This window comes from Trichogramma pretiosum, unplaced genomic scaffold (assembly GCF_000599845.2).
Source record: "Trichogramma pretiosum strain Unisexual culture from Peru unplaced genomic scaffold, Tpre_2.0 scaffold17, whole genome shotgun sequence".
NCBI classification, from domain to species: Eukaryota; Metazoa; Arthropoda; class Insecta; order Hymenoptera; family Trichogrammatidae; genus Trichogramma; species Trichogramma pretiosum.
The window spans coordinates 2123795-2136943 of NW_019641225.1; the positions used below are offsets into that span (position 1 = coordinate 2123795).

The 13149-nt window shown below is 40.5% G+C and overlaps 3 protein-coding genes across 3 annotated transcripts; all 3 read left to right on the forward strand.

Annotated features, from left to right (window-relative positions):
- Nucleotides 1-570: 570 nt before the first annotated feature.
- LOC106649213 (calponin homology domain-containing protein DDB_G0272472-like) lies at nucleotides 571-2564 on the forward strand. Its single transcript, XM_014366508.2, has 3 exons — nucleotides 571-696; nucleotides 774-1397; nucleotides 1473-2564. The coding sequence occupies exons 2-3, from the start codon at nucleotides 774-776 to the stop codon at nucleotides 2481-2483; spliced, it is 1635 nt and encodes a 544-aa protein (XP_014221994.1). The 5' UTR covers nucleotides 571-696; the 3' UTR covers nucleotides 2484-2564.
- A 647-nt stretch (nucleotides 2565-3211) lies between these two features.
- Nucleotides 3212-4376, forward strand: LOC106649258. Its single transcript, XM_014366567.2, has 5 exons — nucleotides 3212-3362; nucleotides 3450-3522; nucleotides 3750-3841; nucleotides 3923-4010; nucleotides 4094-4376. Exons 1-5 carry the CDS (start codon nucleotides 3303-3305, stop codon nucleotides 4189-4191), a joined length of 411 nt encoding a protein of 136 aa, XP_014222053.1. The 5' UTR covers nucleotides 3212-3302; the 3' UTR covers nucleotides 4192-4376.
- Nucleotides 4377-11716: 7340 nt separating this feature from the next.
- On the forward strand, nucleotides 11717-12424 carry LOC111693489 (ankyrin-1-like). The gene has a single exon (XM_023458174.1). The coding sequence runs from the start codon at nucleotides 11717-11719 to the stop codon at nucleotides 12422-12424; it is 708 nt and encodes a 235-aa protein (XP_023313942.1).
- The last annotated feature ends 725 nt before the right edge of the window (nucleotides 12425-13149 follow it).

Here is a 13149-nt window from a genome sequence, read left to right on the forward strand (position 1 = left end):
CATAAATGTTATATTCATCGAGATATACCAAAAATATGCCAAGCCTTTTATCATTATTTTTTTTTGTTGAAAAATCGCCATGCACTTTAATCATAAAATAGATAAATAGCTTAGATTTTTATTCATAACATGTGGTGAAATTTGTAAGATGTAGTTTAGCTATTCTAGCCCCAGTTACAGCAAGAAAATTGGATACACGACTTACAATGTACTCGGAAATACACTTCGAATATTTTTTATGAAACCGGTATTCTAAATTATTATTCCTATCGCTTTACAGAACGCCTTATTTTCAGTCATTTTCGGTAGAACATTTCATTGTTATTTTTTCATTTTGCACCTGATACGTTCAAATATTAAAAAAGTAATAAGTTTTAACGTTACTCAAAATTAATCTTTGATTACACTTATGTATAAAAATGTTCACATTTCAAACTGTTCATTGAGTATGGCGCGACGATCGGTAAAGGCGATCGTCTGCATGACAGTTACAGTGAGCTCGCGAGACTTTTCTCAGTTTGACTCTTTTGGAAGATATAGCCTATTTGTTAGAATAATTTAGTTAGAATATAATTAGGGCGTACGAGTGTGTGTTTTGATAATTAAACCAACGAATTAATTTTGTTTTGGTATACATCAAGTTTGAGCGTTGCGTCATTTTACAACACGAGATTCGCGGTGTTTACGTACGTTTAGGTGCTGTAAAATCTCTTAGGCAATACGAAACCGTTACACAATCATAAACTAATGCTCGACTGTTTACAATTTTTCAGATGCTGGCGTGTTGGGCGTGCGGCACTACGACGAACGCCAGAGAGGACGCTTGGTCGCTGCCCGTGCTCTATTGTCCCCCGTGCTACAACCACTTCTGGGATCTCGCGGTCGAAGCCGACAACAAGATCGAACGAAAACCCGTGCCACGCCCGAGAACGAGAATGTCGACGCGGAAGCCAATGATCGACGACGAAGGACCGACTCTCGGAGCGAGCTCACCCAAGCCCGCGAAGCGTCGGAAGCGAGTCACCTTTGTCGAGCCGAGTAGTTCCTCCGAGCCTAAGTTGGATGTCGAACACATAAGAAAAATCGCCGTGCAACTGGATCAGTTGACGAGGACGGCCTATAGCTACAGATTCAAACTTCAACGTAGGTACCGAAAGCTGCTGAAACTCCAAGAACGGGGCAGAGCTTCCGACGCTTCGTCGTTTCTCGCCCTCGATATGTTGATGGCGAAGAATAAGCACGGTATGAAGTTGATCGAAGATTCGTTCAAGGTGACGCAGGAACTCCTCGATAGGGTCGAAAGAGGCAGGGCGACCATCTACGATTACGGCATCATGAAAAAAGAATTGGTGAAAATAAAATATGACTTGCTGGAGACGCAGCGTCTCGTAAATGAGGTAAAAAATGAAATAAAGCCCTTTAGAGTGGAGCAAAAAATACTTCGTTACTTGGATTTAAAACGTCGTTCGTAGGTAAAGCAGTTTAGCGAGGAGATGGAAGCAGAGACACCGACGACAAAAGCAAAAGTCAAGGAGCAGGCCAAAGCCACGACCGAAAGGACTGTGACTCCGGATCTCTGTCCGGAGGATCCACCAGAGATGAAAAGGGAGCACGAAACTTCCACCGCGGCGGAGAAGAAGAAACAGCTCGTGGAATCCCACCGTGAAATCCTGAAAAAATTGAAACATTTGAGCGCATTGAACAAGGAGAGAGAGGAACTGGAGATGCAGATACAATTGCGCGACCTCTTCCGATTGATCGACGAAAACCAGAGTGTCTTGGAGCAGTTCATGGACGCGGAAGATTTCCAGCGTTTGGAGAAGAAATGGCTGGAAAAATTCAGAAAGATTTGCGCTGCCAACGACTTGGGAGTACCGAGCCGCTGGGGTGACGAGGGGACGGAGGAGGATATCGCGAGGAGAGCGTGGCAAAAACAGACGGAGAAATTTTTAGAAAACGTCGAAAGATCGAAGTACAGCACCAGCAGCGACAGCAGCGACAGCAGTAAAAAGTCCCTTGGCGATGTGAGAGAGGAGGAACGGGTACACCGATCGGTCCAGGACGACAAAGGCATCAGCCAAGAGGAGAAGATCGAGAGAATGGAGAGAGACTTGGAGACGGCGGAGCAGCTCATGAGGATCTTGAGAGAACTCGAGAAGCTCGACGTCGCCAACAGCACCGAGAGAAACGACGAAATTTTGAGAGAGACGCGGCGGAGACTCGCAGCGAAGGACTTGATCGAACGCCTAGAGGGCATGAAAATCGACGAAGATCGGACCTGTAGTAGCAGTTACCAGATGCCCGAGACGCCCGAGAGCCTCTGTCAAAGCGACGATTCCTGCGGCAACGACAAGGAACGACCGTCATCGGCGGAGCCCGAGAGATCAAGCGATTCTCTCGCGAATCTCTCGGTACTCGTGGGCCGCATCGGGCAGGAGAACATCGCGATGGACAGGATCGAGTCGCGCATGGGATATTATTAATAACTCTTTAATCGATTTTAGCTGTGTAATTTAATTCTAAGTTTTTTATGTAAATAAATGTTCGTTTCGTACTTGAATAAACTAAAATGTTTGTTCTTAGCCACAATCTTAACTTCAAAATCTCGAAGCCCCTCCTGCCTGCATCATCGAGTTTATTTAAGTGTGTTGATATCGACACTTGCAGTTTTAGAGATGTTAGTATCTCGCCATCTAGTGGTCAAGGCGTAATATTATGATATATAAATTGGTTGAAAACTAGTCTACATTTTTTTAAAATAATTAAGTCAATATTTGCAACACAATTGAAGCAAAAAAAATTCACCGAAAACAAGCTAAATTACTTCAAGCCATTATTTACATTTAGCTTTTCTACTACGACGTTGCTTGATTTATAACATTGAATTTTCTTTCTTCTGCTCCATGCGATCGATCGTTAAAACAAAATTCTCTCCTTCGATGCTAAGCTGCCAGTCGCATTCCTCAATGAAAGTACACATACAATGCGCGCGAATATAGGAGGAAAAACATCGCGAGCTGCACACGCAGATATCTAGAACGCCTGTATCATAAAATATGTGAAAAAAAAAGAAGAATCTCTCGCAGCTGAGCGATCGTGTCAGCAGAAAAACGAGATATGCATAATATTACACACAAAACGGATTTCGAATCGCGTCCGGTTTTCGATAAGAGTAAATGTAATGTCTGCGTGCATGTGTACGTGTATTATACATTTCTTCAGTCATCGTTTGCAACTCCGAGCGCGAAGTTACTATACATCTAATATCTCGAGATATAGCTTTTAGCTATACGGCCCACACGATGGTGAGAGTACGTTTGGCGCTTGTACTCGCGTTCCTCGTCTCGGCTACCGTCTGTCACGTTGGTGCAATTATTATATACGTTTATCGTTAATTTTTTTTTTTTGGTGTCGTATTGTAGTTTATCGTGAATTATTTCATTTTGCAGAACATCACGCTGACGAACGATCAGCTGGACACTTACATCAAGACTTGCTTGACGAAAACGAGAATTAGTCAAGGTAATTTTGGATATCATCGCTATGCAAAGAAACTTTTATAGGAAAGATTACTATATTTTATAGTAAAAGAGTGACATCTTTGCCTCATGAAAAAATTTACTATTATTAACGTAATTTTTACTATATTTCTAAACAATTTTGATAAATTTTATGGTTAATTTTTTGATAAGTCAAAGATGTCATACTTTTACTATAAATTTAGTAATTTTTTCGCTATGTAATTGCAGCTTTCTACAAGAGCGACGACGAAAACCTCAAGCGCCTGAGCGAGCGTCAAAAGTCCTGCTTTCTCGCCTGCATGTTCAAAAAAAGCGGAATCGTAAGTCACTATATTTATTGTTATTAGTAAATTTTAGCTTCTCTCTCGCAGTATATACAATAACGATTCAATTTGCCGCAGATAAGCGACGATGGCACCGTAAGCTCGGTGACGGACGATCAGGAGGACAGCGCGACCAACAAGGCGATCAAGCGCTGCACCAAACGCGGTACGTATATTTACTGCGAGAACATCACAATGACATAAATTTCGCTTTCGTACTTATCTCTCTCCTTCGCCTCTTCTCCGCAGCCAAGGGTGACATCTGCAGGCTGGCCTGGTGTCTGCGCAAACTGGAAAAGTTCAGCTTACCGATCATCGTGCAGAAGCCCCGCATAGTGCAGTACTGAGTCGACGTTGATGTAGCATACAATAATATACGTATTATAGACGCGCGCGACGATATATGTAAATATACATGAATACTAAACTATAGTGGCCATAAGACGCGAGTTCGATCGTACTTCAGTGAAGATGAATCTCGTTATCAGTGTGTAAACACGCTCCACCACGAGCCCGCGCACTCGAGCTATCGGCCGAGTTCCAGCGGATGTATCAATAATAAATTTCACAAACATAAACGTACAATTACTCAAAAAAAAAAAAAAAAAAAACACGAATTTCTTTACACTCGTTCCCTCTCTTCCTATCCGCACTTGACGCGCGCGAAAGAGATGTCGAAATATAATGTCCCGCGTATACGAGAGAAATGATTTATGCAACATCTCTACTATACACGCACACAGATAGACAGACGGACAATGTGTGCATTTCGCGCGTCAAAAAGCGCGCAATGAATCGCGCGCGTCGTATACCAACCCCTCGGCTCAATAAAAAAGGCATAATCACAAATCAAGTGCGTGCGTGTGTACGGCCGCAGAGAGAGAGATTGCGAGAGAGAGAGCACATGTATAGTGTGTACAATGTATAGACGTACACATCTAGCGTCAAAATAAAGCAAAACGCAACAAGCTTCATTCATTCATTCAGACGACGTCGACGACGACGACGATGATCAACGAAGCAATAATCTCTCGCTCTCTCTCTCTCTCTCTTTCCTCAAAAAAGGGAACGGAATAAAAAAAAAATCATACGTTCCGATCGAGCGAGCAAGAATATACGTATAGGTGCTCTCTCTCGCGGTGGCGAGAATAGAAAAAAAAACGAGAGCAATGTGTATATAAACGCACGCGAGCGACGAGTCGAAGCGGGGGGGGAGTTTAGCTTCTCTGCGTCGGAACAGTGGCTCGAGTGCAATTACCGGGGCTTTTGAGTGACAGATGCTCTCTTGCTCTCTCCCGCTCGGCCTCGAAGATTAAAACAAGTAATCAAAACCCTATGGACTTGTGCCGATGGGTCGCGATGACGCGCGCTTCGCGCCTTACGGGACCTCATACTTTATGTTATATATACACTTGTATCGTGCGTGCGTGCGTGTGTATGGTATTTCGATTCGTGACGTTGCCACAGACGACACTGATAGATGTGCATCAAGTTTACCGAGCTTTGTGTACTTATATGGCACGCGTAAAAGGCCGTAATCGTCTTTACACGCAACTGATTTGGTCCAAAAATGAAATTGTTTACTTTAAAACCGCTCGCCGTTTAAGGGCTAAAAGGGAGCTTAAAATCGAAAAAAATTTTATTCCATTTTCGAGTAGGATTTTTTGTCCCCTTTCCATTGCATTTTTTAAGACTTCAAAATTTTGATCATTCAGTGAAAAACAGCTGTTTCCGTGAGTCATTTTCGTATATTTTGTGTGTAAAAATTTTTCTTTTGCGTTTTGTGGCGTTTTACGTTTTTACAAAGTTCACCTCAGTTGTCGTAACTTTTAGAGGGTAACGATTGAGTTACAGCACCAAGGTCGCATACACTTCTTCAGAAGATCAATGGTAATGGTCACAACCTCGGGCGAGGTGATCGAACTCATAGGTCACTTTCAATCAGTAAATTCATGAAGGAGGTCACAAAAAAAACGTAAAATAAAAAAAAAATTATGCTTCAGTGTTTGTGCAGGGTGACGTAGCGCTCCAGAATCGAATTACGGGTGTCAATTTTCTGCCATGTACATTCTAAGTATTCCTATGATATCGAGTTATTTTTGTAATTCAAAAATCTTTATTAGACATTATAAAAATTGCTATATTCCACAGTGAAAATTGACTTGTAGCGAATTTTACTATACTAGACGTTTAAGACGCACGTATCAATTTTTTTATTTGGGTTTTGAGGTTAGTTTAAGATTCAGAAATAGTTCAGAAATAGTACGTTTCAAACGCGCTTCGCGCGCGTCAATTTTTTCATTCGAATTTTGAGGTTACTCAAGTACTAACTGTCTGTTGACAGTTAGCAGCACAGGCACTCGTATAGAGTCGGGCGTCGTCGTCAGTGTCAGCCAATCAGAGGTCGTTTTACGCGGCTTCGCTTTTCGGCCGTTCTCTTTTTTATAAGTAGAAGATATTTGGAGAAAGTGTGAGAATTTATATTTCAAAAAATATTTTGTATTTGAATCAGTTTTATCATAACCAAAGCTTTTCGATTTCATCAACAGATGGAGTATGGTCAATTCCCACAAGAGGCAAAAAAATTCTCGATGGTATGTATGGACTATATCGCGTCAACTGTGTCAATTGTGTTTGTAGTAAAAACAAATCGGTTTAAATGTTGTCTTTCCCGACGAAACAAGACATAACACCAGAAGATCAATTTTATTCATTGATTTTCTGTCACACTTAATAGAAGGATCCATGGTTTAATTCAGACACCAAAATGGATTTTATAGCACTGTGCTAAGTTCACATTTATGCCCCCTTTTCCGATACATAAGTCGCACTTTCTGGTAACGCGAAGTGAAGTTAGCGCACGAGCGTATGCTAAACCATGACTTACATTAGGAAAAATACTTGTTAAGAAATAAAAAGAGGACAATTGATTTTAATTGATACATTTATTCATATCTAAACTGACATTGTGAATAAATTTCTTATACAGTGAAACCTGTTTAATTCGAACCTTTTTATTTCGAAAACCTGGTTAATTCGAAGAATTATGTATATCGTTCTCCATAACCGGAAGCAAAGACTTTTCCGAGAGGTATTCAGTTTAAAAAGCCGGAGAAAAAAATATCGATCAATCAATCGTACTTTTCTGTACAGATAATCATGCTTACTCGTCGAAAAGTAAAAATAATAACTAATCGATTGTAACGCTTCGCTTCTTTGTGTCAATTATTCAATTTTTTTTTTTAATTTGAGAACACATGGTAAAACAGTTAGTCATTAGAATAATTAATTATTATAATTTCCAATTGATAAATTTAAAGGTTGATGTGAAATTAATTATTATTTTATTTAATTCTTTTATTTAATAAAATTAAAGTATTAAGCGTTACAATCGATTAGATTTTACTTTCACTTTTCGACGAGTAAGCTATATCTGTACAGAAAAGTACGATTGATTCATCGATATTTTCTTCTCCGGCTTTTTAAACTGAATACCTCTAGGAAAAGCCTTCGCTTCCGATAATTGAGAACAATTAGCCATTCATTTAACAAAATGTCAGTTTAGATAGAATAGTCAGTCAATAAATGTATTAATTAAAATCAATTGTCTTATTTTTGGTTCTTTTCTTCTATAAAAATGCTTTTAATCTGCTACTATGATTTGAAAATAATACCAAGTATTCTTACTAATGTAAGTCATGGTTTAGAGGTAACGAACATTTTCATTTTTCTACAGATAAATTAAGGAACGCGCCTCAGTATGCTGTAAAAATGTGAATAAAATTTTCTCGATCATACGTAAGCTCGAATTCGCTTTATACTTGTCGAATGATCGCAGAATTGCGTTTGCGCAAAGAGAAACTGTACAGCAATGCATGTTTACTTCTCTGAAACTCTAATAAATTATAAGTCGACTTGGTTGTATTTAATAAATTTTGAATGATATCATAGATATCGGTCGTTTAAAATTCAATAATAAATCAGCGCTAACAAAAGTTTTCAAACAATCGGGGGTTCAACATTAATTATCATAATGTTTTTAATACTCATAATTTAACTCATAATTTAAAAGTTGATGTAGAAAAGCCGATTCCCAAATATACTGACATATCCTCAAACTAACATCATGAACCTTGATATCGAAGATAGACGTACCATCAATAGGAAACACGAAGGAAAATGTATTTCATGTAGCTAAAATTGTAAAGTTGAACAGTTAAATCTACACTCTAAACCTAAAAGAGTAATTTTCAAACCTCGAAAGAGAAAACTGCGTTATGTATTCTTTAAAAAAAAAAATAAATGACGTTGTTTACTGATTTCACTTTAACGCTAGAAGTTAAAAGGGTAAAGTGAAAGGAATAAATGGCATCATTTACTAATGCAATTAAATAATTGGGCTACATTATGAAAAAATTTAAATGATGTTTTTTTGTTATTTTCCAAGATAACTTTTTACACGCTTAATCGAATAGATGCACATACATTTTTTTGGAAATGAATTTAAAATACAATCAATTAAAAACGAAGCAAAGCAATTCAATATTTTTTAAATTTATTTATTCAAAGCATATGGAAAATCTACAATATTAAATATCATATATAAAAAAAATAATAATAAAAAAAAAATCCGAATCAGTTCAGCTCGATGATGGTTTTACAGCGCAATTCTCGAGAAATATCTTCGCCAAGTCCTCGTCCCTTATAATATCCTTGGGAACTACTCCATCCGCGTCGGGCAAGCTCGAATCGGCGCCATTCTTAAGCAGCAACGGGACCATAAATCTGTTTCCGGTCTTCAGAGCCAAGTGCAGCGGTGCGTTGCCCTCCTTATCCCGAGCATTGACTTGCACTGGCTTGTATTTTTCGTGGCAGAGCGAGAATATCATCTTCGCCAAGAACCAATCGTAGCTCGGATGAATGGAGTTGGCCCAGGATTCTGGAGGTTTCTTGCAAACGACGTGCAGCGGAGTCCTACCCTCGGCATCGGCCAAATTCGGATTAGCGCCGCGTTTCAGCAGTAACCTAAACAATTGTCTGCGTTGTACAATCGTTTTAGAAATATACTTTGCCTCCAACGCCAAGTGCAGCGTCGAGTAGCCCTTGCTCGTCCAGACGCCATTGGGATCCGCGCCGTGATCCAAGAATTCCTTGACGATTTTTTCACGGCCAAACTTACAGGCCACGTGGAGATGCGTCAGTCCGTCTTCATCGGTGTAATTTACATCGAAGCGATCGTAAATGGTGAAAAGATTATCGATGACGTCGATGCTGGTACTTTGCTTTTCAATTTCGACGATCTGTTTCTCGCATCCGACAGCATGATGCAACGGAGTGGTGCAACGTGTCACTGGCATACCGTTCTCATCCACGTCGGGCTGGTCTTTGTAGTCTCCATGAGTCATGAGCTTATAGATTATGCTGGGCCTTTTTATGCAGTCCCCGAGAATATAGTCAAACTCCTTCTTTTCAAAGATGAATTGGAGACCATCGATGTACCGCCTCTTGTTCCGATCAAACAGTCCGAGTAAATTACCATAAAAATAATTTCGCTCCTCTTCGATATCCCAATTGACATTTTTACGCAGCTCCCGCAATTCTTTCAAGACGTACCTTAATCCCTCGTCGTCCTTTGGAGGGATGTATGTGATTGGAATTGTATCCTCGCAATAAAACAACTCTTCTGACCAGGCTATTTTCTCCATATTCATTTTCTCCATATCCATTTTCTCCATATCCATTTTTCTATATCCACTTGCACACACACAAACACAGTCGCTATAAATGATGTAAAATTTTCGGTCTTAGCTGTTCACGTTGCGACGTCTTAACCTGTACTGTACTGCGACTATTCACGAACTGGGATGGATTTAATATGAAAGTAAAAAAACAAGTGCTCGAGAGCTATATGTGATACACTAGATACGTGTGTTGTAGACGGGCACGAATGCACGACTGAGAGAGAAAGAGAAAGTCACGATGCGACTGAGTCTAGGCAGTTGATTGAATTATGCGCGCGTCGATCGTCAAATATTGCAACTCCAAAAATGGAGCGTAAACTTGAATGATGCACGGGAAAAATTCAATTTGTTCGTTTTTAAATAATTTTTTAATAATAAAATAATAATTGTTAATTCATATAAACTTCCATAAAAATTGTAAAATTATTCTTAAAAACTAAGAAATAATTATTGACCAAAGAATTATTAGAAGTAGATTTAAAAAATTGACTCAGCACGTAAAAGTCATACATGCAGAAGTGTGCGGTTGCCTATGTTACAGTCTACGATGTAACCTTTTTCAATGAAAAAGAAATTAATAAAACTGCGAGAAGCAGCTACGCACGCAGCAGCTACGGTTACGCACGAATTACAATTTAATATATCTCACACATTTTCTATGCATAACTCCGATGACACACACGGCAATTAAAAAGTAACATCATTGCGGACACGCGCAGCCAGCGTGTACAATGCCGAATTGAGCGGCCTAAAACCGTCACCTATTTATGAGGTCTCTGTTAAATTAAACGTTTGTAAAACTCTTGCGAAAATACGATTCGCAAGACAAAGAAATGTACAAGCGCTGCCGCGAGATGAATGAATGTCCTAGAAAACCTATAAAACTGCGGTGGCCGCGGCTCCACCGATTTCGGGAAGAGCGTGGCCCTAGGGTTTTTTAAGGTACACGCGCATGCAAGATATGTGTGAATTATTGACACATATCGAGCCGACTACGTACGCTGCACCACTAGGGCGGGCGCAAATTTAGTCGTATATAAGCTACAGTAAAAGAGGATCAGTCCTCCTTCATATATGGTGCATTATTTCAAAAGTGTGATATTTGGAGTGGGTAAAATGGGCAATATTGGAAAAATTGAAAAAATTATTTTCTTCTATTTTGAGTTTAATTTTTCCGGACCCCCGTAGTTTCTGACCCTTGATTCTTTGTTTTTTCATGGAATATTTACTTTTTACCGGCCATCATCTAATCCATTTATTTTCTTATTGCAAACATGAGAATTTGTCACGGAGGGGACACTCACGGAGGGGACAAATCGCACCTTTATCAAATTTCACAACGACAACAAAGTTGAAAATTTTTTTTCCGATCCTGCACAAAAATTGTTTGTAAAAACGAACGTTTTTACGCCACCAGATTCAAAAATAAAAATTGCTAGCTCAAAAACTCGTCGATCACGGAGGGGACACTTTATTTTACTAGAACGATTTTCGTGTGCAAGTATTGTTATAGCGAAGCTGCAACTAAGATTTGAATATTCTACGAATCGAGTACCTTCGTTCTGAAAAACGACCCTCGTACAGTTAGAGAGGTCAAAATTATTGTCGAGCACGTTTACTGGCACTATATTTGTAATGATGTAAAATTTTACATAATTGAAGGACACATTTGTTACTTATGTACAATTGTTTTGAAACTATTTAAGATGACGAGTGATGCAAAAAAACTTTCTTTAGGATGTATAAAATAAGGCCCATGTACCTCAATATTGCTGGATATTTGTAAAAATATTTTTAATGAGTGAAAACAATCGATTCTGAGTCCATTTTTGGAGTTGCAGTGTGACGATCGACGCGCGCATAATCCAATCAACTGCCTAGACTCAGTCGCATCGTGACTTTCTCTTTCTCTCTCAGTCGTGCATTCGTGCCTGTCTACGACACACGTATCTAGTGTATCACATACAGCTCTCGAGCACTTGTTTTTTCACTTTCATATTAAATCCATCCCAGTTCGTGAATAGTCGCAGTACAGTACAGGTTAAGACGTCGCAACGTGAACAGCTAAGACCGAAAATTTTACATCATTTATAGCGACTGTGTTTGTGTGTGTGCAAGTGGATATAGAAAAATGGCCCATTCGGAAGAGTTGAAATATAGCGAGAATACAATTCCATACAAAAACATCCCTTCGAGGAACCACAAGGAATGTTGCGTCCGCTGTAAAGTTTTCTCCATGTACAATCGCTTCGATGTAAATTACATCGCCAATAACGGAATGACGCATCTCCACGTGGCCTGCCACTTGGGCCGTGTAGACATCGTCAGAAAATGTTTGATTCGCGGTGCGGATCCCAATATCGTCTCGACCATAAAGGGCTACTCGACGCTGCACTTCTTGTTGACGGCAAAGTGTAACTCTAAAACGACTTTACAACGCAGACAATTGTTTAGTTTACTGATGAAAAGCGGCGCTAATCCAAATTTAACCGATGACAAAGGTAGGACTCCGCTGCACGTCGTTTGCAAGAAACCTGCAAAATCCCCGGTGAACTCCATTCATCCGAGCTCCGATTGGTTCTTGGCGAAGATGATATTCTCGCTCTGCCACGAAAAATACAAGCCAGTGCAAGTCAATGCTCGCGATAGGGAGGGCAACACACCGCTGCACTTGGCTCTAAAGACAGGAAATAGAATTATGGTCCCATGGCTGCTGAAGAATGGCGCCGATTCGAGCTTGCCCGACCCGGATGGAGTAGTTCCCAAGGATATTATAAGGGACGAGGACTTGGCGAAGATATTTCTCGAGAAATGCGCTGTAAAACCATCATCGAGCTGAGCTGATTCGGACTTTTTTTTATTTTATGATTTATCAAATATTGTAGATTTTTCATATGCTTTAAATAAATAAATTTAAAAAATATTGAATTGCTTTGCTTCGTTTTTAATTGATTGTATTTTAAATTTATTTCCAAAAAAATGTATATATGCATCGACCTCGATCCGCCTCCCGAGCGAGTTGCAGACCGCGAAGAACGACTCCACCGCGGCGTAGTCGTCGTCGTCGTTGGCCAGATTCGGATCGGCGCCGTTCTTCAGCAGAATATCGACCAGACCCCGGCAGCCCACCCTCAGAGCGTAGTGCAACGGGCCCCAACCCGCCCTGTCCCGAGCGTCGACTTGCGCTCTCCGTCCCATCAGCTCGTCGATCTCGAAGAACAGCTCCATCAGCTCGTCGTACCTGTAGCTGTCCAAATAGCCCCACTCGTTCGCCATGCAGATGGCGTGCAACGTTCGGATGGGCGCCTCCCCGCAGCGGCGCCTCGACCAGCTCCTTCCTGTTGGCCTTGGTACAGTGGGGGATCGACCTCCCGGTACTCGCGACAATCGGGCTCTTGGCCGGGGAGGCGAGAAATTTCCCGACGGCGTTCGCGCAGCCCTGCCGGCAGGCCACGTGAAACTGTGTCTCGCCCAGCTTGTCGACGTGGTTCGCCCCGAACTTGTCGTAAATTTTAAAGAGCTTACTGATGACGTCGTCTAAATTACCTTCGTCGAAGTTATTAT